This window comes from Cervus canadensis, chromosome 1 (assembly GCF_019320065.1).
Source record: "Cervus canadensis isolate Bull #8, Minnesota chromosome 1, ASM1932006v1, whole genome shotgun sequence".
Classification (NCBI taxonomy): domain Eukaryota; kingdom Metazoa; phylum Chordata; class Mammalia; order Artiodactyla; family Cervidae; genus Cervus; species Cervus canadensis.
The window spans coordinates 110,036,538-110,063,907 of NC_057386.1; the positions used below are offsets into that span (position 1 = coordinate 110,036,538).

At 46.0% G+C, this 27,370-nt stretch overlaps 2 protein-coding genes across 13 annotated transcripts in view; one reads left to right on the plus strand and one right to left on the minus strand.

Annotated features, from left to right (window-relative positions):
- Positions 1–7,019, minus strand: part of DEPDC5 (DEP domain containing 5, GATOR1 subcomplex subunit) — a 72,582-nt gene extending 65,563 nt beyond the window's left edge. For all 9 annotated transcript variants that reach the window (XM_043435702.1, XM_043435684.1, XM_043435657.1 and 6 more), the window contains exons 1-4: positions 6,823–7,019; positions 6,021–6,138; positions 2,002–2,089; positions 1,197–1,243 (exon numbers count right to left, since the gene is read on the minus strand). In XM_043435702.1, the coding sequence (XP_043291637.1) occupies positions 1,197–1,243; positions 2,002–2,089; positions 6,021–6,078 (193 nt within the window). In that variant the 5' untranslated portion in view covers positions 6,079–6,138; positions 6,823–7,019. The remainder of the gene's footprint in view (positions 1–1,196; positions 1,244–2,001; positions 2,090–6,020; positions 6,139–6,822) is intronic.
- A 3,144-nt stretch (positions 7,020–10,163) lies between these two features.
- Positions 10,164–27,370, plus strand: part of PRR14L (proline rich 14 like) — a 40,717-nt gene continuing 23,510 nt past the window's right edge. Inside the window, exons 1-3 of one of the 4 annotated variants that reach the window (XM_043435791.1) lie at positions 10,164–10,288; positions 19,076–19,599; positions 26,834–26,906. In XM_043435791.1, coding sequence (XP_043291726.1) covers positions 19,126–19,599; positions 26,834–26,906 — 547 coding nt within the window. In that variant the 5' untranslated portion in view covers positions 10,164–10,288; positions 19,076–19,125. Of the gene's footprint in view, positions 10,368–19,075; positions 19,600–26,700; positions 26,907–27,370 lie in introns of those variants that run through there. The other 3 variants (XM_043435785.1, XM_043435808.1, XM_043435801.1) reach the window with 3 other exon arrangements.

Consider the following 27,370-nt stretch of genomic DNA (forward strand, 5'->3'; position numbering starts at 1 on the left):
CCACCTTCAGGAACTTAAAACTTAGAGAGTTCTCTGCTTTTCAGGTGAAGTAAGACCTGAACCCAAGCAATTAAAAAATGAGAGAAAGACAGACTGAAAATTTATATATATATATATAGAGAGAGAGAGAGAAAAGAATTTAAGAAGCAACATAACAAAGCTCAAAGGGTTGTGAAAACTTAAAAGAGGAAAGAGATCATTTCTCTTTCGGAATGAAAGCAGTGCTGGTAGTCAAGGAAGAAACAAACTTTCCAATGAGCCCTGAAGTCTGGTAAGTATAAAACTGAACAGGCAGCAGGAGATGAGGTGAGACTATAAAGGACACTCAAATTTGAAAGCATGTTTTCCCATCAAGTTAAAACATAAAAAAGTGGTTGACATCAAAATCCTTTAGAGAAGATTTAAAAAAATTTTTTTTTCTTTTCAGTGCTGTTTAAGGAATTACTTTTATTTGCTATCAATTAACATTTTAGTTCCTAGATCAGCAAGGTACAGTCATTAGAAGAAAGGATTTGGATCCAGAATGAGTAGTATTGATAGAATCACTGCTCTGGTTCCTTCACTTGCTAACACCAGGCAAACTTGCTCATTCCACTGAGACAAAGGTTCCACCCTCACTCAAGAGTTGGTGGGAAGATCAAGAAAGAAGGATGACAAACAGCTCCAGTACAGAGCCTTGCACAAGTGCCAGGTAATCAGCAGAGTATGTTCCTCCCCTGCTCCAACCCAATGTAGACACTTAACAAATATTTTGTGAAAAAATATAATATTGAGGAAAGCATGCTTTGCCAACAATTGTTTTGGAGTTTAAGTGTAGGGCTTCACCTTCTTTCCTTCTGATTCTAAACATAGTTTTTGTTTTCTTGTTAATATTTATTTATTTGGCTGTGCAGGGTTGTGGGAACTCTTAGTTCCCTGACCAGGGATCGAACCCGGGCCCCCTGCATTGGGAGCACAGAGTCTTAGCCACTGAGCCACCAGGCAAGTCCCTAAACATAGTTAAAAATTTCCAGTGCCCTCAAGATGCTGACAAATGAGATTCCTTGGCAGTTTTGGTATCTGACAATATTTTTACTAGCAGGAACACAATTTGATAAGGAGAGATGTACTGTGCCCTCATTGTGAAAGGGGGTTTCTTAAAGTTTCTGAGACAATAAAGTGTAAAAAATCTTAGAAAAGAGAGATGGAATTCTTACCTTTCTGCAAATCCTCCTTAAGTGACTTGACCTGCAAAAGCAGAGGGCTGGGGGGAAAAAAAGGCAACAAAGAGAAGAGATGTTGTCAGTAGTAAGTAACCAGCTTTCTTTACCACCCACAAAACACAAACAGACCACTCTGGACATATTGATAGCAGCACCAGAACAGGAGGGTTCCTGCAGAAACAAACTCTGCGCTTGTACAGTGAGGCCCCGACATCCAAACCCTCAGCTTGTGGGCTTTCAAAGACATGACCGTGCGTGCCTGCCCCTGTGTGCCTCCCATTGCACTGGGTGACGGTAGTTTCCAAGGTACTGTGCTGTAAGATTAAATTATTTTTTGTGTTTTTGATGTATGTATTATTTGTGTGAAGAAGTATTAGGCTGGCCAAAAAGTTCATTTGGGTTTTTCCATGGAAGAACTCGAATACTGGCCAGGCCAATGTTCTGAACCTACTACAGCACAGTACTATACAGCCGATTATGTCAGTTGGGAACCTAGGCCAACTTCACTGGACTTACGGACAAACGCACTCTCTGAACAGAACTCATCTGTATGTCAGAGACTTACTGTATTCAAGGAAATGAATAAATGCTACAGAATTGTTCAGAGTTCTCCTCTCAGCTTCGTAAACAGAAAAAATTGACTCCTTTTAAAAAGATGATTGGTCTAGCAAATCCCAGAGGGCAGGAACATTTTTATCCCAAGGCAAAGAGACATCTCGCCCTCCATCCCCTTAGACAATACATCACCTGGAAACAGCGGGCTGTCCAGCTAGCCCCCTGCTCCTGCTTAGACGCTCACCTGTACTCATCGTTGGGGTGGGCAATCTCCACGATGTCTCCAAGCTTGATGTGTGGAAATACTTTGGGGTTCACGACTAGCTCATCGTCTGAAAGACAATTCAGGGATCTTAGGCAGCAAGCAACTCACTTGGGTTGTGGGTTGCTGTGTGTTCTCATGCTGGGTCCTTACAACCCCATAGTTCAGTATGACAACCCCATCTCACAGAGGAAGTTCCATTTAAAATTGAGATTTAAGGCTTCCCTAGTGGCTCAGTGGTAAAGAATCCACCTGCCAATGCAGGAGACATGGGTTCGATCCCAGGTCCAGGAAGACCCCACATGCCTGGGAGCAACTAAGCCCGTGTACCACAACTATTGCGCCCAGAGCCCACAAGTACTGAGCCCAGATGCCACACCTACTGAAGCCCGCATCCCCCAGAGCCTGTGCTCTGCAACTAGAGAAGCCACTACAGTGAGAAGCCCATGCCCCACAACTAGAGACTAGTCCCTACTTGCTGCAACCATAGAAAAGCCTGCACAGCAACGAAGACCCAGGAAAGCCAAAAATAAATTATTTTTAAAAATAAATAAATAAAATTGAGATTTAGCTTGACTGAAGGATTTGTACAGGAAGCCAGAACTGGTGAGCAGCTCAGTGGGATGGTGTTCGGGGACCTTTGTCTCCAGAGCTTTACCTGCCAGCCCACTGCTCCCAGGAAGAAGGCAGCTCTTCCTCTCTGGGAATTAGGCCTCTGGGGCAATTCTTTACTTCCTCAAATGGTGTGCATCTGGCATCACCAGGAACAAGACAGCCAGGGGCCCACATACAGCACAATCCCTTCTATTTAATATTCAAAGATTTTTTCAAAATACTGTCTGAATGTGACCCTCACAATAAATCTCTAGATCTAATAGAAGCAAGGAAACAACTTAAGGGATAAAGCAACTTGCCAAAGGTAGATAGCTAGGAACAACAGTACACCAGGACTGGTTACTAGTCCAGGGTTCCAAAACCCACTGTCTCTCACATCCCTCAAGCCAAATAAAACACCCTGGACTTGGAGGGCAATGCTTGATCAGGGAAAAAATTCACATATAGCAGAACTGAATAGACAACAGAAATAACTTGACAGAGGACAGGATGCAAGGATACAGTATATACAGCGTATCTATAATGTATGAGAGTCTTCTTTTTCAGTCTGGAGCTGGGTACAGGAGACTCTTAAAATATAGAGAGAATGTGATTTTATATGTTTATCTATCCCTGCCCCACACTAGGGGTCGGGGGTGGGGGGAGGGAACTCTTTGAAATATAAAAAACTCAGGATCATAAAGATATGGTATTTTTTTGTTGCTGTTTTTTCTTTGTCTCTGTTTTAGCTTTTAGGGAAAGATGGTCTTTTTTTTTTTTTTTTTCCTTTTCTTTTTTTTGGCCATGGCTTGTGAGTATTAGTTCCCCAACCAGGGATCAAACCCAGGCCTTCAGTAGTGAGAGCGCAGAGTCCTAACTGCTGGACCACTAGGGAATTCCCAACATATCCTTCTATCATGCTAAAATTATGACAAATAAATATGTTCAGATTTCAGATATAATCAGATCCAACAAGAATTCAGCCTAGGAAAGCAAAGTGCTGAGTTAATCCACAGTTGCTTTTTTTTTTTTTGGATATAGATTCCATTGACAGGTGTAAAGCAAATCCTCTATGAAGTCTTCCTCTAACTTTCACAGTCTAACAAGTATTCCTTCCTGTTTAATCTTATCATTTCTTTTTGCATGTATGTCTCAACAAGCTGAAAGCTCCTTAGGGAGAAGGAACCTTGTCATATTCAAAATCTTTATGCTTGGTATAGGTAGATGGTTTAGTCACTAAGTCGTGTCCAACTCTTGCAACCCCATGGACTACAGCCCACCAGGTTCCTCTGTCCATGGGATTCTTCAGGCAAGAATATTGGAGTGGGTTGCCATTTCCCTCTCCATTGGTATAGGTATGTACCTAATAAATATTTGTTGGATGTATTTTTTCAATTTGATTTTTATTTTATTTATGTATTGACATACAATACTGCATCAGCTTCAGGTGTTCAGCATATGATTCAGTATTTTTGCAGAATATATTCCATTATGAGCTATTACAAGATAAGAGGTGCATTCCCTCTGCTATGTAATATATCATTGTTGTTTATCTATTTGATACATAGTAGTCTGTATCCACTAATCCCATACCCCTAATTTGTCCCTCCCCCTTCCCCCCCACCTTTGGTTACAAGTTTGTTTTATATGTCTGAGAGTTTGTTCTGCATATACATTCATTTGTTTTGTATTATTTTTTAGATTCCACACGTAAGTGATATCATTGTATTTGTCTTTCCTGTCTGACTTAATCACTAAGCATAATATTCTCTAGGTCTATCCATGTTGTTGCGAATGACAACATTTCATTCTTTTTTATGGCTGAGTAATATTGTAGGATGTATGTTTTTCTTTATAGTCCTGCAGCAGACTGGGTAAGGCAGGGATCCACCACCGTCTTACACACATGAAAAAGAAGACTTGCATACATTGTATTAATAGATACACTGTATATACTGTATCCTTTTATTCTTTCCTGTGTCAAAAGTTATTTCTGTTTGTTCAGTTCTGCTCCACAAAGGTTTAGGCAGTTTCCACTGCATACAAAGTACAATGTTAACAACAGACTGTGGTTTTAGCAGAAATTATGTTTTAAATATAGCAATGCCTGGTATATCATTTTCCTGGTACTTACAATGGCTACATTTATTTAACAGCTAGAAGGAGCCTGGCTGAATACTTTACATACATCACTTAATTTGATCCCTTAAGATCTTATGATATAGAAACTATTATTCTACCTTTTTGGCAGCCCTTACCTTTGGGAGGCTCATACATATATAACACAGGAGCAGATATAAAAGTGAAAGTGAAGTCGCTCAGTCGTGTCCGATTCTTTGCGACCTCATGGACTGTAGACTACCAGCCTCCTCCATCCATGGAATTTTCCAGGCAAGAGTACTGGAGTGGGTTGCCATTTTCTTCTCCAGGGGATCTTCCCAACCCAGGGATTGAACCCAGGTCTCCAGCATTGCAGGCAGATGCTATACCATCTGAGCCAGCAGGGATTTTGAGCAAATATATAGTAAAATACAATTTTTAAAATACTGTGTTGTTAATTCCAATTCCTGAAGTAAATAAGGTTATTAGGACAGAAAGGAAATTTATTCCTTTAGGGGAAAAAAAACGTCATATAAATAGGTGCTTCCTTATTCTGCAGATTCATAATCTCAACGTGCTAAGAAAAATGGAGAAATTACCCTAAAGAGCTGGAATTTGTAATTAACGTAAACTAGAGGCTTGCTCAAGGTCACAGGGAAATTAGAGGCAGAGCTGATACCCAGATTCAGGTTTAATGGAGGGCAACATGCTGTGTCCTGCCCCAACTCATGGTGCTTCAGAGCCAGGCAAAGGTTCCTGCTTTGATCATACCTGTCTTATGCACACCTACTACCTCTCTTTCATTGAACATAAGTTTCTCTTATCTGCCGAACCAACACAGACTGGAATTTTATAGAACATACACAGTAAATATGTAATAAAAAACACAAACAAATCAACAAGGACCTAGTACACATAACTATATTCAACACCATGTAATAACCTGCAATGGAAAAAAATACTTGAAAAAATATATATATGAATTACTTTGCTATACATCTTAAATACAACACTGTAAATCAACCACACATCAAATAAGATAAAGCAAAAACAAACAAATGGAGAGTAGTAAGCTGGAAATATCCACAACATCCCTGAAAATGCAGAATGCAAATGCTTCTGGAAGGAGCTTGTGCTCTCTGGTCCTGCTACCGTTTCAATACTTCAGTATCACACCTGCTGCTTCACTCAGTTAAGCTACCTGCTTTGCCTCCATTGTCTCCTCAGTCAGCGTGTAAACTTCAAGGCACAGGATATATCAGAATCTCAGCCAACTTACACAAGCCCAAAGACCAATCAATACTGACCACTGCCCCCGAAGCCCTTCTTGTGGATGACGAGTTTGTAGACCTTTGTTGTTCTCATCTTGTACTGTTGTTTCCTTCAGCTGTTCCAAGTTTGGGGGAGAGAAGTCATCTTGCCTCCCTGCCAGTGAAACACAAACAAAAAAGGCTGGAATGTCATAGTTTTCTTTGCAACTGCTCTTTGATTTTAGGGCAGTGAAAATACTGCTCTCGCTCAGCTGAGAGGCGGCACCAATCCTTGGATGAAATCACTCCTCCAAATACCAAGAGGGATGGGAAACAAACAGAACCAACCAATCTGGGAACGCAAGGGAATCCAAGTCAGGGTCTACTCCAACCTCCGAGATACGCTATCACACCCTAAAGGGGAAAACTTGGAGTTAACGAGGCACCATTACCTTGCCTCTCTATAAATCAATAACACTCAAACATTAAAGAGACCTTAAAAGAGGTTTGGTACATTCATTTTGTAGATGAGGAAAGTGAGGGCCAGCGCAAGGGACATGCCCGAAGTCTCTGAGACAGAGAATTCCTGTCTGTTCACGTTCGGCCACCGATGTCTTGGGCGAGGAGAATGTAAATAGAGGAAGGCTCGCTCCCCAAACCTCCACCTGCACAAACTCTCCGCGGTTCCTACTCGTACCAGCTCCCCTCATGTCAGAACTGATGTCACTGAGGCTCAGAGACGGACAGAGACTTGTCTAAGGTCACACAGTAGGTTGGGGGTAGGGCCAGGATTCGAACCGGGGCCCTGGCCCTCTCCTCCTGATCCCCAACTCCGGCCCCGGCGGACAGGTCCACTCACCCGCAGCTCCGGAGCCCCCTCCCGCTTGAGGCCGGGGTTCCGACGCCCGGACCCTGGCCAGGTCCCCGCGCCTCCTCCGGACGTCCCTCCTACGCCCGCAGAGTCCGCGAGGATCGGATGCCGGATCTCCAGGCGCCGGCCGGCCCGCCCCGGCCACAGAGCGCTCACCTGAGAACCCGCGCCGCTCCGGTGGCTCCGCCCCGGGGCACCGCCCCCTTCCCGCCCACCCTCGCCGGGCCGCTCTGGCCGGGCCTCCGCCTCGTCTCGGTGTCCGCGCCACTTCCCCATCCGGGGCTCGCGTCGGGGGCGGGGCCTCACGTGCGGCCTATTGGCCGGGATGCCGGACGGCGTTTCCCGCTTCCTAAGGGCCGTCGACCCGGGCAGGAAATCCCTTTCCTCCTAGACGTTCCGAAATAGATTGGAGCCCAAGAATTGACTTCCGACCTAGTGATTTTCCCCACAGGACGAGCGTCCCGGGATCTATAAAGGATGTTACGGACCTTCGCGGGGCCTCCTAGGGCAACGAAGAGGCACAAAATAGTTTCTGGGGGAACTTTTGTAACATGAAAAGGGCTGAGCATGTGCGACTTAGTGCGATGGCCCCTGCTGGGAAGTATCCGCTTTGAGGGGGCTTTTCAAATTCTTCCAAACCCCAAGTGGTGTTCTGTGCCTCTGTTTATTGGTAATAGCTACCATGATTTTCACAGACATTCTTATGTAATCGTCACATCCCTTTATGGAGGCAGATACTATTTCATTTCACAGACAACTGGAACAGGCTGAGGACAGAAATCCTCGGGAGGAAGCGAGTACGGATCCTAACCCAATGCAGTCAAACTTGGCTCCAAGGCTGAGCGTTTAACTAGCATCCTCCTGTCTCACCCAAGGGCCTAAGCCCCTATTCTGTTGGGACACCTTTCTCTTCTCAAGGGAAATAGCGCCGTGTGGGCAGTGCCTGAAGCTGGCTAAGGGCTCCATGCAAGTTCCCAGCTCCATGTAATTGACGTATGAAAGTGAAAACTAGTTACTGTGGGTTGCCATTCCCTATTCCAGGAGATCTTCCCAACCCAGGGATCGAATCCGGGTCTCCTGCAATGCAGGCGGATTCTTTACTGATTTTGACTGAGCTACAAGGGAAGGCAATTTACCTATAGTTTTTGGAAATTTTCTGAATATTGAAAGGAAAAAAGCACCGCATATCACAAAGGAACTGGGGGGTAGGTGTAGGGTTCAGAAGTTAAATAATTTTTAAATAATTGTAATTTTTAATAGTAAAAAAAAGCATGTAATCAAGCACACTGCAACAGTTGCAAAACTTTTCAAGGATAAAATGTTAAATGTTAGACATGTTTATGTTGCCATTTCAGGGTGGCACCCCCAGATCTCTCAGATGGTTTTTGTTTGTTTGTTTTTTAGTAGCTAGTGAGAAGTTCTTCCATCCCAGACAGAATTAAGGGGACTCTATGTCCCTGGCCCTCGGGGGAATTTGATTCTTTCTCCTGAGCAATGTCCATAATTGGTGTCATATCTTAGCAATACAAATATTTCACTTTTTAATTTGGCAAAAATTCCTTAAATCAAAAAACGACAACAACAACAACAAAACCTTGTCAAGGTTTGAGACTTTAAAAAATGTCTAAAGCTGGGCAAAGCTAGGAAAGGCTGGAGCAGGTAGCCGAAATACTGGGGAGTCAATAACCTTGGTTCTACAACCACCTGTGGGATTGCCTGTTTTTAGCTGTGTACCTTTGCACAAGATAATTCTCTTTGCTCAAATTTCTCCCTTGACAGGTGGAGAATTAAAAGTAAGTGTTATTCTTCCTTCACAAGGTGTTTGAGGGCCAGATAAGGTGAAGGACATGTTACATTAGGTCTTTGAAATTAAAAGAACTTAAAATGCCATGTAAATGTCACCAAAAGCGTGGAATTTATCAGGACATTGGCTCTCATTGACTTTTAGGGGGTTGAATGATGATGCTTCTTTGAGGTCTCTTTGTGCTTACTGCATACAGAGCTAGGAGCAAGACTAGGACTAGGGTGAGGTGGGTGAGGCTAATGAGTTGTTCAGTCATAAATCCTGTCTGACTCTTTTTGACCCCATGGATTGCAGCACACCAGCCTTCCCTGTCCTTCACTGTCTCCCCGAGTTTGCCCAAATTCATGTCCATTGAATCAGTGATGCTATCTAACCACTTGCCTTATTTAGGGCACAAAATGCTAAGGGGGTGCCAAAACTCAGCGAGATAAATGATAATGTGATTGTTTTTAAAGGAAGCAATACAAAAAAAAATCCATGTTGAACAAAATACCACATTTTAAAAATAAAGATGAGAACAATAATGGTGCAGTGCCTGTCATATTAGAACCTGAGGCAGAAGACAAACCAATAACACTGGGTTTCTCAGATCCTAGTCTGTAGGCATGCAGTGGCCTGAGGAAGATCCTGAGGTCTTGGATACTCCTGTAAAAATGTGTAGAAATGTCTTAAAGTGAGTTTCTAGTTAATTAATCCCAACAACATCTGTAGTAGCCTATATGTGAAGTGCATGCATACATGGACGATGGATAGACTCATTAGATGTAAACAATAGTTGGCATTTGGGTTTTTGTATCTCCAGCCCTAACTAAAACTGGGAAAACCACTTTCTCAGATAAAACAGTCAGTATGTTGACTGGTTCAAAGATACCTTGATCGGAGAAGAGAAAATTAAAATCTCTCACAAAACTGTAAAACTTTAGCTCTCTAATCAGCCAAGAAATATCAGACTTCTGTTTAAACACAAGGCTGTAATTTGGAGCAAGTTGATTGCATTCTCTAGACCTCCATTCCCTCTTGAAAGAACATTCTTTTCCTTCCTTTAAATATCTGCTTAGTGTTTGCTTGTGCGGGCACTGCTCTAGGCGGTGAACAAAGAATGAGGAACAAAACAGACGAGGGTGGGAAAGAGAGATGATAAAAGGAGTCGATAAATAGATGAAATGGCAATTTCAGCTAGTGTTAAAGCTATGAAGAAATGAAAACAAAATGCCAGAAAGGAGATGGAGCAGGGGACTGACATGATCTAAAATACTGATTCCAGGTATAAAAAGATATCTTGGGCTGCCAGGGTAGAAGCCGAGAGGTCCCAAGAGTTGCAACCATTAGGGCCAGAAAAGAGGACTGGACCAGGGTGGTAGCAGTGGAATCAGACAGTGGGCCTGAGGCTCAGCAGCAGTCAAAAGGTGTGTTCCGCTTTAAGAGTCCTGGAGGCGGGGGCGGGGCAGAGGCCGCCGGAGCTGGCTGGGGGAGGGAGTCTCTACAGGGAAGAGCCGCCTCAAGGGTGCGCGCGCGCAGTGCGGGGGCGGGACTTGGGCGAGTCCGCATGGCTGGCTCGGGCCCCGGATGAGGAAGTGCAGGGCGATCATAGAGACGAAGAGGCGGCGGCGGCCGGAGCGCCCCCGGGCTCTCTCGGCTCCGCAGGCTCAGGTAGATTCGGCGGCGACGGGGTTGCTGCTGCAGAGGCCGGGCTGGCGGGGCGAGCGCGGGCCGCGGAGCAGGCCTCAGGGTAAGAGGCCGGGGGCGGGAAGGCTTGGGGCGTAGCCGCCCCGCCCCACTCAAGCCCTAGCGGACCCTCAGCCGGGCTGTGCAGGCTGAGGGGGAGCCCGGGTCCCCCGCCCTCTTGGGGCGCCGACGGGAATGCAGGCTGTGCTGCGGGCGCCGAGAGACCAGGGGAGAGGGAGGAGCCCAGGCCCCGCGTCGCGAGGGCAAAACGGCTTCTCCGAGTCATGGCTCCGGCGGGGGAAGCGACTCCTCGTCGACCTTAGTACGGCGGGGGACCCCCCAACTTCTCTCTTCAGGAAGGCGACGCCCGTTGTCGTGGGCGAACGCGCGTCTCCGGCTGCATCGCGCTTGTCAGTGGAGGGAGACCCGCTCCCGGGGTGCGAGGGGGCGATTATAAACTTATTTTCAGGAGGGATAAGACCTCTCTTGATTTGGTCGGCGCCCCTCAGGTGGAGAGAAAGACTCAAGTTGCCTAAAAGTGAGAGAGATCTTCCTTTCCTGTAAAAGATAGAGTTATCTTCCCTCTTATTTTTCGCCTTTATCCCGGTATATGGGGAAGAAGACCTAGAATTTACTTAGTGGTGTTAGTCAGCCTTTCTCCCCTCCCCCAGCAGTGTCCACCGAGGCAGCCTTGCTTCTCTGCCCCTGAGTCTCCTGGTGTGCCTTGAGCTCTTTACCTTTGCACAATGAAGAGCGTGGTGTTTGGAGCGTGAGGGATGCAAGCTTGTGTGTCCCACTTTTCATCTTTATGACCTTGACTCACTGCTTCACCTTTTTGTCAGTTAGCCCATCTCTTAATTTCGGTCCTCTCTTCATAGAATTGTCCCCAAGACTACAGGAAATTTCGTGTAACTGCTTGGTACACAGTAACCTTTTGGTAAACTGTTGCTATTAGTTACTTAATTTGTTAGGAAAGAAAAGTAGTATCTCCCATAGAGAAACAGATTTTTCCATGCATGCCTCCTCCCATCCCTCCCCACCGCCCCCCGCATCACTTCCTCACTAGAGAGGAGGCTTTTAACCCCCCGGGGGCAGAGAAAGAGGCGCTTTTACTCTTTGAGATCCTAAATTAACAAAGCTGTTAGAGTAATCTGGGGAAAAGACTGTTTGGGCAAACAGGTCTGGAAGATCTGATAGGAGAAGCAGCCTTCCCTTTGTCCACGGAAGTTATCAGTCCTTCCTGACTGGTTAGAGCTGCCCTCTTCCACTCCTCCTACTTGCTCTGCTGATGAAAAAGCTTCCCTCTATCTGATCTGCACACCCCTCACCCCCAGAAAGGAGATTCCAACTTCTTTCTCTTGCTCTCCCAAGAAAAATATGACTCTAGACCTTTGAGAGGAGTGCCCTTTCCTGCTGTATCTTTGGAGTGGCACAAATAGTTTCTCTTCTCCCCTCCCTCTGAAAAAAGGATGAAAATCTCTAGTGCAGAGTCTCTGTCCGTAGAAATCAGGAGCATTTTCAGTGTTTCACTCCCCCCTCCCCACCCCCGTGGAGATAGAGGGATCCTTTTTCTGAGTGCTGATAACGGGAGGAACAGGGGAGCTGTGCCTGTTGCTCTTGAGATTTCCTGTGCACTCTTGCCGTGTGGAAGAGCGAGGCCCTATTCACTGTATGGACTTCCCTGCTCCACTTTGAGCTTGTCTGGAGAGCTTGTTAAAAGATCCCTCTTCCTCTGTCCCTCAAGAAGAGGCCCCTTTTCCAAATTGCCTCAGAGATTGGCTACAGTGTTTGAATCTTTGGAAAAGAAAGGCCCTTTCTCAAGGTGAAAGGCGTGTGGGGAACTTCTGAGGTCCCGATCACTATTGTGAGTATTGTCCCCTGACACAAGTGTGGCAGCGCCTAGTGTTCTAACTGCTTCATTTCGTTAAGAGCAACCCCTTTGCTTTTGGAATTAAAGAGAAGGGAGACCTTCAGACTTGGGATTATTGGGGCACATGGCTTTCTGTTCTGCTGTTTTCTTTGTTTGACTCTTTTTTTCTTCTTCTTCTTTTGCTTAGTGCTGTAAACTTTATACCCCCAGAACTTTTGTTTTGGGGAGTGTTTGAATGACTAAAGTAAAAGTTGTCACTTGGTCAGGTTTTTAATATTACTATAATAAAACGTATTCTAATGAGGCTGAGAGCTGCAGTGTTAGTTAATCTTTCCTTGGTAGTCTCCCCACCCTCCCCCTGGCTTTTGTCATTTGGTGGGATAGGAATTAACACTTCCCAATTGCCTGAAGATATGCTAAAGAACAGCGTTCTATCCTTTTCGTATGTAAAGTGTTCTTAAATTACCTTCTTTGCCCTTGCAGTGGGGATTAGTCTGAATTCTGTACCACTTTTGTTGGCGTCTGTAGGTGCGCTTTGCCAAAACAAAGTGAAACAGAAAAGTTATTTAGAGTCTTGGGAATTTTATGGGTTAGCAGGACTCTCTGAGATTATTTTGTTTGACTTGTCCATTTTACATGTGGAAAACAAGCCCAGGAAAATTCAGTGACACACACTCAAGGCCTTGCTGCTAGTATGTGAGGGGCAGGATAGGGACCCTGGTCTCCCACCTTGGAGACCAAAACTAGACTACTTCTTAGCCCTGACTCTGCCTTTGAAACAGAAAGACTGGGAGATGATTGTTCTCAATTGAAAAATGATTCCTTCTGTTGGAATAATTGTACTGCCTACTCCCCAAAATGTTAGTCTCCCCCCAGGGATAATTCCATCCCCTAAACAATCTAATTCTTATTTGTGTTCATGGTAAAGATGACAAGCCAATAGCAATAGGAAAGAGTTGTTTGTGAGTCTATGGGTTAGTTTTTCCTTGTACCTTAAACTAGGTAATTATCTGCTGTCAACCCAGTAGGTTGGTTGTAAGTCTGTAGTAAGGATTAAGCCATAAATCTGTCTACATTTTATAAGCACATGTTATACTCACACTTTATTTCAAGTATATTTAAAACTTTAATGTAAAAACTTTCATGGTTGAGGGAGAGAGCTAACATTTTAAAAATACTGATAAAAGTAAAGGGATAATACACTTAACAGTTATTCTTTAGTGCTTCATATTTGGATCTTGAGATATAATATTTTTTAAAAATTTAACATGTATTACACACTCATTGTAAAAAAAAATGGGGATATGTCATTCATAATCCTATCACCCACAGTAGCATTGTTAATATTTGGCTTATAGTTTTTAAAACATTTTCTCTATATGGATATAGATATATATTTTACCAAAATAAAATAATCCTATTTTTTTAATATGGGCTTTCCAGGAGGCACAGTGGTAAATAATCTGCCTGCCAGTGCAGGAGATGCAAGAGACACGGGTTCGATCCCTGGTTCAGGAAGATCCCCTGGAGGAGGGAATGGCAACCCACTCCAGTATTATTGCCTGGAAAATTCCCTGGACAGGGGAGCCTGGCGAGCTACAGTCCATGGGGCTGCAAAGAGTCAGACGCTACTGACAACAGATAAGCACACAATGTTTATCTAGTTTGATAAGACATCCCAGACAGCTTTCTATGGAGAGGTATATTTCTATACCATCATTTTTTAATTGCTCCACTAAATTCAGAAATTTAAAGGACTCAAATGGTAAAATTTTGTTTCTGCTGTCTTTGTGGCACAACCAAGTATCTTGATAGTTGGAGAAAATTGAAAGGAGAGTTTAGTGACATGAGCTGGTGAGCTAAGAATAATTGTAAACTGCTACTCGAGGCTTGTGTCTAATTACTACTTCACCTCTGGGGCTTCCCTGGTGGCTCAGATGGTAAAGAGTCTGCCTGCAGTGTAGGAGACCCAGGTTTGATCCCTGGGTCGGGATGATCCCCAGAGAAGGAAATGGCAACCCACTCCAGTATTCTTGGCTGTAGAATCCCATGGATGGAGGAGCTTGGCAGGCTACAATCCAGTCCATGGGGTTGCAAAGAGAGACACAACTGAGCAACTTCACTCACTCACTCACCTCTGGGGGTTTCAGCTGAGGCGCTCAGCTGTTCATGGTGACTCCACTGCACATACTGCTGAGAAACTTGAGGAAGAGAAGTGCTGCAGAGAAAAAGGTGGGAATGTCTTTTGCTTGAATAGCCGATGTGCATGGTTGTTTTACAGGTTGAAAAGTCTTAGAATTCTGTCTCTACCGAACACATGTATCAAGAGACAGTAGCTTTGTGACATCTGGCTTTTGTATATTGGAAGTCATCTTTTAGTCACCCAGTTTTACAATTCTGTTTCGGTCCACTTCAGTTCACAGCATAGGTGGGGGCATAGGAAAGGTAATAGCAGTTTTTCCTGAGGAATATTTTGAGCCATTTTTTGAGATGATCAGTATTGCCTCTCTGTGATAAAGATGTTTAGTGAGTGTGCATGTGTTTGTGCATGATCCTGTGTTCAGAACAAAATCTAGAGTTAGGACCATGGGGATGGAACAGTGAGATGTGGTGGAGACACAGCTGGCGTTGGGTGCATGGGTATGAGTGCTAACTACACAGCGTGTGGACAGTCATACAGTTACATTTGGGGATTCACGTCTGAGCTCTAGGGTAATGCGGTGCCATTACTGAGAGAAGCAGCAGGATCAGAAATAAGCATGTAAGGTTACTGAGAACATCTTAACTCATCCTTGAATCTCACAGCTGTTTGCATGGACAGTAGTCGATTTTTCACTGGGTTGAATGTGCTCTATTTTTGGCATGTTAAGTTTGGGGCGGGGGGCGAGGGGGCTTCCCTGGTGGCTCAGTGGTAAAGAATCCATCTGCCAATGCAGGAGAGTAAGAAAGACATAGCAACCCACTCCAGTGTTCTTGCGGGGGAAATCCTTTGGACAGAGGAGTCTGAGCAAAGTCCATGGGCTTGCAAAAGAGTTGGACACAAGTTAGCAACTAAACAACAGGTTTTGAGAGGGTGCCATCCTTGTGAATGAAACATAGATCACAACTTGAGAAAAAGTTGGGGCTATGGACAGGTTTCTTTTTTTAAAAAGTCAACTTTATTAAGATATAATTCATATACCATACAATTCACAATGTAAATTGTACAATTCAGTGGTGTTTGGCATAGTCAGAGTTGGGCAGCCATCACCACAACCAGCTTTAGAATACTTCTGTTGTGCCCAAAAGAAGCACTGTCCATCAGCAGCCACTCCCTGTTTGTCCGCTTCTTCCGAAAGTTGTTGTTCAGTCACTCAGTCATGTCCATCTCTGCAACCCCATGGACTGCAACTTGCCAGTCTCTTGTCCTCCACCATCTCCTGGATTTTGTTCAAATTCATGTCCACTGAGTTGGTGATGCCGTCCAACCATCTCATCCTCTGTCGTCCCCTTCTCCTCCTGCCTTCAATTATTCCCAGCATCAGGGTCTTTCCCAGTGAGTCGGCTCTTCATATCAGGTAGCCGAAATATGTAGAGCTTTGGCTTCAGTCCTTCATGAATATTCATGGTCGATTTCCTTTAGGATTGACTGGTTTGATCTCCTTGCTGTCCAAGGGACTCTAAAGTCTTCTCCAGCACCACAGTTTGAAATCAATAATTCTTTGACGCTCAGTCTTCTTTGTGGTCCAACTCTCACATCCATATGTGAGTACTGGAAAAACCATCGCTTCCAGAAGTAGGCGACCACTAATCCACTTTCCGGCTCTAGATTTGCCTGCTCTGGACATTTCGTGGAAATGAGATCTTATAACAGTGGTCTTTCATAATGGCTTCTTTTACCTGCATAATGTTTTCAAGGTGCATCCGTGTTGTGTCATGAACCAGCACATTGGGTCTTTTCATAGTTGAGTAATACTCCATTGTGGATGGACGACATTTTGTTGATCATTCATCAGTTGATAGACATTTTGAGTTGTTTCTGCTTTTTGGCCCCTGCGAACAGTGCTACAGTGAACATCCATGTACTAGTTTTTGTGCATTCGTGTAGTTTTTGCACATGTTCCTTAGAGTGGAATCGCGGAGTTGTGTGGTTACTCTGTGCCTAAAAGGACAGTTTTGAGTCACCCTGTTGGCAGACAAGCTGCATGAAAAGGCAAGGGCATGAAAAAAGTGAAGCCGGGGAAGGCGTGTCCAGGGCTGGATTTGAAAACCCCCACACGATGGCAACTGGGGAGACCCTCGGAGCCTTCTCCAGCCACAAGACCATCTTCTGCAGTGGTCTTTCCACTTCTGCGCTCACTCTTTCGGTCTGTTTGTGATGTGACAGTCAGAAGCTGGATGGTGTCTGTTGAGGTGAAAGGGAGCTGAACCAAATTAAAATGGAGCACTGCCAGCATGTTTTGGGAGGGGCCTCAAATAGCAATTCCACTATTATTCCCTTAACCCCACGTATCTACACACACACACTGGCCTAAAATCCAGAGTACCCCTGGAGGTCTCCAGGAGCTAGCGGAGAACGGAGACTAGCTCCGGAAAGGAGGCCTCGTCAGCATTCTGTGTGGAGGTCTGCGAGCCCTGCTGTGCTCCTGTGCTCACCGGCCTCTCTCTCCTTGTTTCCCTTTTGGAGTTAAGTCTCTTCTTATGTTACCTCAACCTCAAGGATCAGCCGTCTGCTTTCCTATAATTTCTAGCGTTTAAATGAGTGGTGTCACAATGTGTCCTTCCATTTTGAGTAGGGTTCCTTGAGAACACAGAGGCGCTCAGCAGATGAGAGCACAGGGACGTGAATAAACTCTCCACCTCAGGTCGGAAAACCAGGAGAAAGGCAGGATGGCCCACAACGAGGGAACCTATCACCCGCCCCCCGCCCTCCTTCCTTGGTCCCAGCTCCAGTCCAGCAGCACAGGCCAGTGGGGGGACCTCCCATCCCCTTGTCGGCCCAGGGGTGTTCAGGGAGCAGGGTGCTCAATGATGGGGAGGCGGAGCGTGTGCCTTTGTGGAAGCGATGTCAGTGGGCTCCCTCAAGGAATTGGGGTACAAACAGAGACAGGGCCTGAAGGCCGCTGGGTCCTACGGAGTTACACGGTGTCTCGGGGAGCCCCTCCTGCCCAGAAACACAGTTGCAGTCGCTGGAGAGAAGGTGAGACTGCTCATCAGTCAGAGCAGTTCTGTAGTTGGCACTGGGTTTTACTTGACGTAATGCGTTTCTTATGGGGAAACGTGGACATTCAGAAGCACTGGGAGTAGCTTTCCGAAACGTCCGTTCTGTGTGCATTTCGGCCAAAGGGATTGGCTGCCAGTACCTCTAGTAAATTCTTGTTCTGAATTCGGAGATGCCAAATATTTCTCACCTTCTCTGTTCTCCTGTTCAGGGTTAGGGAAAGCATCAAGAATGAAAGCATACAGTATCTCATTTGGTTAACCATTTCCGCCTTGGTCAGGTCAAGTGGATTTTGTGGTGGAAACTGCACACATTTGGTAGACTAAAATGGAAAAGTCACCAGCCAGGAAATCCTGGTTCTGGGGGTACCATACCCTATCTCTCTGTGTTTGTTTTGATTACTTTAATAATGTATCATGAACTACTTAAATATACTTATTTTAGCAGATAACCCATGTTTCTATTGCCCAACAGAAGTGAAACATGACCCCCACATTAGAAGCCCCGGGCATCCCCTCTCCTCCTTTGCATTAACCATGTAATATTTCAGGCGTGCGTGCTCACTGTCTCCTTCGTGTTCGACTCTCTGTGGCCCCATGGACTGTAGTCCACCAGTCTCCTCTGTCTGTGGATTTCCTAGGCAAGAATACTGGAGTGGGTTGCCATTCCCTTCTCCAGGGGATCTTCCCAACCCAGGATCGAACCCATGTCTCCTGCATTGGCAGGCAGATTCTTTACCACTGAGCCTCCTGGGAAGCACCCAATACTTCCGGCAGGTCACCCTCCCCCTCCTCAGTTATGGTGTTGGAGCCTACAACGGAAGGACGACGGCTGCCCTGCTCAGCTCACGGGGCTGTCAGGAAAATCACGTGAGCAGTGTCTGGGAAGGTGCTTGGGCAATCTTGAGGTGCTGAGTAGAAGTCAGGAAGGATTCTGCCCCAGAGCTGGTATAGCCCTATCCAGCTCCAGGCTGTGTGGACACAGTTCAGGGGTTTGGTGACAATAAAAGAGTGGAATTCTGTTTTCTTGGTGTGTTCTTCCAAAGAAAATTCTTAATGAAGAGAAGTCAGTCAAACAGATTCTGAGCCTCTCAGTGTATGTTAATTCAGAAGATACTTTCTGAGTACCTGCTAGATGTGAGGCAACTATTCCAGGCAGTGGGGCTACAGCACTGAATAAAATGGGCAAGGTTCATGACCTGAAAACTAAGTGGAAAACCATCTTTATCTCCTAATTTAAAACATTTATTTCTTTTTGACCTTGCCTCACAACTTGCAGGGTCTCAGTTTCTAAAGCAGGGATTGAACCCAGTCCCCAGCAGGGAGAGCTTGGTATCCTAACTGCTGGGCCACCAGGGAACTCCCATTTATCTTCTTATTTATTCAGTGCATTGGGTCTATCCTTGAGTGCTTAGACATGTCTTATTCTTATCTATATTTGGTCAGATCTCAGTTAAATCCAGCTTTAAATTGAGAATTGTTCACAAGGCAGTCTCTGGATTGAGATTAGACAGACGTCTACTAAAGGTTTAAGGTATTTATTTTTCCTCAAACTCAGTCTGTTAAGCAAATTCCTTGGTGCCAGATAATGCTGGCATTTGAGGTAGAATTTTTGGTGCTTGTTTTAGCCAGTTTGAGCTGAGACAGCTTCCTTCTACCCTGCAAGGTTTTAAATTCTTATCCCTTCCTTTGATTTGTGTCAGGGTGAACCGTTTGGTGTAAGAGGCTTGACTCCATATCTGCACCTGCCCCCATGCTGTCATCCGGCGTGGAGACCCAGCCTGTTCCACTTGATTCCTCCATGTCTGCTGAGGTGCAGGAATTATACTCTGAACTCCCAGGGAGTGCCTCCAAAGAGCTTCATGCTGACCCCGAGCCGAGTGCAACTCCAGATGTAAAACCCGGAGCCTCAAGCTCTCGTGTAAGTCAGAGTAGGGCTGCGCCCTTGGAGCTGCAGAGGACTCCTGCGGAAAGTTGTCGTGAAGAAGCCCCCGAGACCTCGGACCATGGGGGTGAGCCTGGGCCGTGTGGGCTGGTGGGCCCCTCAACAGAAGGTCCCGTGGCTCCTGGGAGCTTGGATAGGGAAGCGAAAGCCGAGAGCCTGGAGCAAAAGGCCTTCAGAGATGGAGGGGACCAGGCAGAGGTGGTGAGAGCCCCCTGTGAGGGAGCGGAAGAAGACCTGCATCAGTGTCCCACAGCCACTGGAGAACAGCTCAGCCCCGGCCAGGTAAGACAGAGACCTTGACTCACTCAGTGTCTCCCCAGCTGGACTGACACTTCCCAAGATAAAGTACGGATGCTCACAGGTGGCTTACAGTTCATTCTTGAAACATTTTCCAAATGTTGATCTCGATGTTAACTTTCTTTCAGTGACCTTTAAAACTGTGTGTCACATCAGACACTTGAAGAGAAGAAGTGCTTATCTCATGAAAAAAGTGTCAGTCCTTTGTAGCAGCTGCTGTGTGTGGACTGTTGAGTCTCTTTGTGACAGTTGTGTGGGGTTTCTGCATCCAGTGTTAAGGAACGATGTGGACTGGTTCCTTGAGTTTTGGTAGCATCACGGTTAGGACAGAGTGAGGTGTCACAGAGGTGCCTGAGGGAGACTGTGGACGCAGCAAGGGCTTCACAGGATGGATACTCTCGAGGGGTCTCCATGTTTCGGAAGTCATTTCTAAACTTTGATTGTATTTTTTCTACATCAGAGATGATGATCTGCAAAGAACTGATTCAAGGTAACCCACTTCATGGGAGGCTGAAGCTTAAATCAGAAAGCCTGTTCTTTAATACAGAGTGAGAAGTGGAATCTCTGCTTGGTGTGGCATGAAAAATCCAGTCTCTGTGAGTTTGATATTAGAGTAAGAGGGATTAGTTAGGTGAGACTAATGGTTAGTTGATCCATGGTGTACGGGATCTTCCTAGACCAGGAATCGAACCCATGTCTCCTGCATTTCAGGCAGATTCTTTACCACTGAGCCACCAAGGAAGCCCTGTGCTTGCTCTTTTGTTTGTTTTTCTTGGTGCTGAGTGTCACAGGGATAGATCTGCCAGGTTGAATCTGTTGTGAAAGCTTTAGCCTCAAGATATTCATGCTCAGCACAGACACCGGAAAAGTTCTGAATCATCTGCTGGGTGAAACATCCAAGGACTCAGTGTACATCGTCTGACAGATATGTGAAGATATGTGGACAGGAGACATCCAATAAGGATGCACAGTGGCTGGAGATCACTCGAGGTGTGTGACGCTCTTGAGAAACTTGTTATTTAACGTCATGTTCATAAAAGACCCGATCTCGTGCAATTTCCATGACTTCATTTAAGTGAAAGGCCAGTATGCTGACGGCCAGGTAAACTTGCTTCATTGCCGCCCCTAGAGTCTGATCCTGAGGAAGCTTCTTGACAGTGTGAAGGAGCTTGCTGTTTGTGTAAAAGAGATCTTGTTGGACAGAACTTGTTTTCAGTGATTAAGGTGAAAAAATCTGAACTTCACACTGTCAGTAGTGAAGCTGAAGGCCGTAAGCTCTCCTCCAGATCAGCCAGGACACAGTGACCCCCACACGCCTGTGGTTCTCGGCTCCTGTTGTTAAAAGTGTGACAGAGCAGTGCCTGAGGCACCACGTTCTTATTGCCAGGCCTTAAGGTAGAACTAGGGCTTCGTCAATGGCTCAGCAGTGAAGAGTGCGCCCGTAGTGCAGGAGATTAGGCGTTTGATCCCTGGGTTGGGAAGATACCGTGGAGGAGGAAATGGCAACCCACTCCAGTATTCGTTCCTGGAAAATCCCATGGACAGAGGAGTCTGGCGGGCTACAGTCCAGGGGGTCACAAAGAGCTGGACGTGACTGAGCATGCACACAAGGTAAAACTTTCTCATTATTTTAGCAGTTCTCTTAGGTAAGTCCCTGTGGGGGGCTGTCATGAAATGCCTTACCTAGCTTACATAATCGATGCCTTATCTAAAGTTTCTCTGACTTGAGATCCATGGAGGAACATTCCTTGTAAATGCTGTAAAGGTGATTTAGAGTTCCTGTCCCACAGCTCTTCCTCCCCAGTTGTGCAAGTGTAGGTACAGGTCCATCTGGAGACTCCAAGTCTCATTGATTTTCAGTGGTCTTCACCATACACACGTGATCATGGCTGTTTCCATGAGTGTCAAGAAGTGTGGGGTATCTCGTTTGCTCCATGTTGCGGCCCGGCTCTTGTGTGTTCCATGTGTCAGCGGTAGTTCTGCCTGAAGCTGGGACCACCACTGCCTGCAAATCAGGAAGCTCAGTCTTAGAGGAGGTCTGCAGTATCTAGGGCTCAAGGCTCAGAGATACATCAGGCCCCGAGGAGCTTGTAACCAGCCTGCCTACAAAAGCCGAAGAGCCCGGTATGTGTTCATTTCCCTCCTAAAGATATTTGTGGGGTTTGTTTTTTTTTCTCTCTCTCTATACTAACCTTATAGGTATGAACCAGTATTGCATCTTTTCTAGGACTCATAGGCAACTTTTAATAGGAAATGAGATTACAGATGAACAGTAAGAATGGTTTTCAGTACCCTCCTAAAATCTGCCTAGACTGGAGAAGTATGGCAAGTTGGTTTTGGTTGAAAGCAGTGGGCAGGAGAGTGACATGATGGCTGTGGCAGGCTGAGGTGGAGAAGTTGCTGTCATTTGACAAATTCCACTATGGCGTGACCTTTCTTCAGAGAAGGCAATGGCACCCCACTCCAGTACTCTTACCTGGAAAATCCCGTGGACGGAAGATCCTGGTGGGCTGCAGTCCGTGGGGTCGCTACGAGTCAGATATGACTGAGCGACTTCACTTTCCCTTTTCACTTTCATGCATTGGAGAAGGAAATGGCAACCCACTCCAGTGTTCTTGCCTGGAGAATCCCAGGGATGGGGGAGCCTGGTGGGCTGCCATCTCTGGAGTCATACAGAGTTGGACACGACTGAAGCGACTTAGCAGCAGCAGCAACAGTGACCTTTCTTATTTTACGTAGTTTATATAATGCTACAGATTACTGCCCTGATCTCACTTGATTTTGCAAGAGGGATCCACATTAACTTTTGTCTTGGAAACAGATTTTGCAAGGAATATTAAGATACTAGTGATCAGCTATGGAGATTTAAAAAAATCTAGATGATAGAAATGTTTAGGACTTTACCTCTAGGAATCCTGAAGCTTAAGTACATTTGTTGTTATTCAGTCGCTAAGTTGTGTCTGACTCTTTGCGACCCCATGGACTGCAGCATGCCAGGCTTCCCTGTGCTTTACTGTCTCCCAGAGTTTGCTCAAATTCATGTCCATTGAATCAGTGATACTGTCTAACCATCTCATCCTCTGCAGCCCGTTCTCCTGCCCTCAGTCTTTCTCAGCATCAGGATCTTTTCCAGTGAGTCGGCTCTTTGCATCAGGTGGCCAGAGTTTTGGGACTTGAGCTTCAGCATTAGTCCTTCCAGTGAATATTCAGGGTTAATTTTCTTTAGGATTGACTGGTTTGATCTCCTTGCAAGACTCTTCTCCAGCACCACAGTTCGAAAGCATCAGTTCTTCGACACTCAGCCTTCTTTGGGCTTCCCAGGTGGCTCAGTTGGTAGAGAATCCGTCTGCAATGCAGGAGACACAGATTCAATCCCTGAGTTGGAAAGATCCCCTGGAGCAGGGCATGGCAACCAACTCCAGTATTCTTGCCTGGAAAATCCCACGGACAGAGGAGCCTGGTGGGCTACAGTCCATAGGGTCACAGTCAGACAGAGCTAAAGTGACTAAGCACACACACACAGCCTTCTTTATGGTCCAGCTCTCAACATCTGTACTTGACTACTGGAAAAAACTAGCTGATGAAGTATTTTAGGAAAAGAACTTCATGTTTGATAAGTGTTTGCAAGTGTTTATTACATGACGGGCTGGCCTCAGGAGGGTGGAGGAGTTACACACAGGACGCTTAGGCTGCTCAGTCACGGCTTGCAAGTTGTCTGTTCTGTGCCCTTATCTGCACTTGGGGCCCAGGCTGGTCAAGCTCCCACGTGATCTGGAGGTCGCCCACCACCCTGCTGGCGGTGCTTGGGTGTCCCTCACATCCGACCTCAGCCTCACCTGGTCATAGCTGATAACCCAGATCAGATTTGAAACTTAAAGCCTTGTAGGGTCCGCAGCCCTTGTGAGGGGAGACTTGCTTTTCCTGACTCAAAACCTTTCGAGAGGTCAGCGAGGCAGAGGGAGAGGGGAGTCTGTCACTCTTGGCCCCCTGCTTCTCCCCTTCCCTGTTAGGCTCGTGGCTGCTAACCAAGGAGAGGGGGATGGCCTGAATTAGTTGGCTTGGGTGTGGGGGTTCCAGCTAGGAACCCTCCTTCGAGCAGCAGGTGTGGAGGAACTGAACTCCCAGCAGCCCCACCAGGGCCCCCTCAGGAGTCACCTGGCGAGATCACCAGAGCCCTTGGGAATCTGACGGGAGCTGTGTGCTGCCTGCGGGAGGTCCGCTCTCACCCTGCAGAGGCTCTTTAGACCCAGAAGAGCTTAGGGCGGTCACCCCAGATGACACCAGGGTCTGCTGGTCACAGTCCTGTCAGCGTTCTCACAGGAAGAGATGACAAGTGTCTGAGGTATGCTGGGTGGCGAGAGCTTCTGTTGATGGCGCAAGCTGCCTGTGGTCCCCATTTATAAAACCAACTGTGAGCTCACTCTCTGCCCCGCAAAGCTACAGGCGGAAATCCTGAGGCCGGAGCAGAGCTGAGTCTGGGTCCTACTCCCTTGGCTTCTGCTCCAGCACTCGGCCTTGCCTATAGAGTGTTAATCTGAAGAAATATTCTAATGGCATCCAGTCTCACCCCTCAGACACTCAGCCTGAGAACTAGAAGTGTGCAGGGCAGTGTCATTTGGAGTAAGGATCAAGAGTTGCCACAGAAAAAGGTGCTTTCTTAACCTTTCATTTTGAAATAATTTGAGACTCACAGAGAAGTTGCAGAAGCAATGTAAAGACCTTCATGTGGATCCCTCACCTGTTAGCTTTTCACCACATTTGCTTTTTTTCCCTTCTGATCTTAGTTTGTAGTTGCAGATGTGAGGCCTAAATACTTGACTATGTATTTACTCGCAAACATTCAGCATTCTGTTAGGTGACCACAGTACACTAATCAAAATCAAGACATTAACCCTTTTATCGAAAGACCATATTCACACTGGACCAGTTGTCCCACTGATGTCTTTTAGCAAAAGAAAATGTTTTTTTGGTCTAAGAGAAAAATTCAAGCTCACTCGTGGCATTCATTTGTCATGTCTCTTTCATCTCCTTTAATCTGCAATGTTTCCTCTGCTTGTGACCTCGACACTTGAAGACTACAGGCCATTTATTTTGTAGCATTTCCCTCAGCTTGAGTTTGTCAGACGTTTCCTCATCATCAGATCGTGGTTGTGCATTCAGGGGGGCAGGAATCCCACAGAAATGATTGGTTCTTCTCCATGCATCCTCTCGCAGGCTTGGTGTGGGGGTGCCTCCTTCCTGGGCGGGAGAACTGCCCAGCCTCTCCACCGTGGAGGTGCCATTTTCCCCTTCACAGTCATTGAGTATCTTGTGGGGAGATACTGGAGACTACATAAATATTTCTGTTTCTCATTCAGACTTTTAGCCACTAGGTTTAACACCCACTGATGATTCTCCTTGAGGTAATTATCACCATGATGGTTCCCAAGTGGTGATTTTCTAGTTCCATCCTTCCATGATAAGTAAGAACTTTCTCCTCTCCCCATTTGCAAATAAATTTGACCCAGGATCATGCTAGAATTTGTACGTTTTGGTCAAGTACAGTAACACGTAAGTTCTGTGGGAGAGATCTGTTTTAAATTCACGGTCCTCCAAAGCATTCATCTCTGAAGTTGCGAGGAAAAGCAAAGGAACGGTCCTGCTTCCTACATGACGCTCCGTACCTGGTCTCTTCTCTCAGGTCCAGTGATGATGCTTTTTTCCCCTCCCATTTACCCCTATACTTGCCATCGCTTGGTCTTCTGTTTCCACCGCAGAACTTTGCTTAGAGATGAAATGGTTTTGCTTGTTGTTTTTTTAGATGCTATAAAAAAATTATCAGAAGTTACAGTGACTTCACCATCTGTAGATTTAAGTGAGTGTTGTGTCAGTCAGAATCTTGTATTTACCAATTAAATTAGTGTGGGGAAAAATTTTACTTTTTTTTTGAACATCAAAAGATTATTGATGTAGAAGAAAACCAGTGGTTAGAACTCTACACTTCCGCTGCAGGGGGCATGAGCTGCACCCCTGGTTTTGGGGGGGGGGGATGTACTAAACCCCTTGTGCCTCAGGGCAAGGCAAAGAGAAAAACCAAAAGATTTAAAAAAAAAATAGAAGACCAAAAAACCCCTGATATCTCCAGTTAAGGAATTTAGTGTTTCTGTCTATATGGGAAGATGCAGGAGTCTGAACTCACTGAACTCGTTCCTTTGATACACACCTTAGCTACCTGAGGTCAGTGTCCTGTGCCTCTCTTCCTGAGTGTCCTTGGGGTGCACCATCAGGTGTGGGCGTGGCTGCAGCAGTTGGCTGCTGGACGGCGGGCATCAGGTTTCTACCCTCGGTTTCCTCAGGGTGATGCTGAAAGTTCAACCTTTCTGTGCACTGATGCTGGTACTGATCAAATCTTTGGGACGGGTGAAGTAGAAAAGGATAGCTTTGTTGCCTTGCCAGGCAGAGGGGGACACAGTGGGTTAATGCCCTCAAATCCAAGTGTCCCCACTTGGGGAAGACAGTGAGAAGTTTTATAGTAATTGTTCAAAGAGGGCATGATTAGCTGGTGGACACCCTTCTGATGGGTTGGTGATGAGGTAAGTAATAGTCCACATCGTCAACCTTTGGGTCCAACTAGTCTGGGATCTACATGCCAAAAAAAAAGGTAAATCTGTGGGCAGATAAAAAGAGGTGACCCCGAAGGACACTTTGATGTGAGCAGCCATCGCTGGTGAGTCAGTGTCTGCAGCCGGACCCTGTCCTCACGGGGCTGCACACCCGTGTTGCCCCTGCCTGTTTCCCTGAAGTCCCTTTTGTCAGTTGTCATTGATGGCGCTCCCTCTCATCCCCTCCTCCAGTGAACAGGGATGAAAAGGGAAAGTAGCCCTTCCAGGAGGGAAGAAAGTGGTTAGGGGCTGGGTGCCCTCCAATTTCCTGATAGTTTCCAGTTAGGTTTTCACTCTATTAAGATCACACTGCACCAGTGTGTTTACTGATTCGGAAGACACAAGGTTTTGTTTGGATCTGTCAGGACCTTTGGAAACTTGACTTTTCAAGCTCATATTCTAGAGGAATGGAAGTTTTACTAATAATATGAACTTGAATTTGCAGCTTCTTTCAGTTCCCAGTCCTTGTGACAACTAGCACATTTCCAAGAACTGCAGAGAAGCCTCTCAGAGGATCGTTGGCATTGTGAGCTCAGGGTCTCTGGGTCCTCCTTGACCACTGGGTTTTCTTACCGCAGGAGGACCTCCGGATGCAGGCAAGCGAAGAACTTTTATGCATGGGCCTCCCTGAAGATGGTCTGAGGAACAAAGGTATCTGTTTCTCTCACATCCTTTCCTTTTTCCACTCGTTACACCGTTTTTGTTCCCACTGAGAACATGAGGATTGTAAGTCTCTGTCTTGCACAAGGGACTGGCCTTAGCAGCTGTCGGTGTTACTGCCCATGGACATGCTCGGAGGCCCCTGGTGTTATCCAACAGTGCCTCTTTTCTGTGACAAGTTTGCTTCCCACTTTTTCTGTAATGAGGCCCTATTGACTATGAGTTGAACCTTAAAGCTAGTGTGGAATCTTCCATTTGACTTTATAAAGCAACACTGCCTTCCAAACAAGTTCACATGGATGGGGCAGGAACCACTGCCTTGCAGGACATCCCACTCTGTTCATCCCATGTCCACTCCCCATCACCTTGAGAGTTTGCCAAGCTCATTTCTGTTACCTCATTTGCTCCTCAGGTATTGCAGTGGTAGAGAACTCTGCCTGCCAGTGCAGGAGATG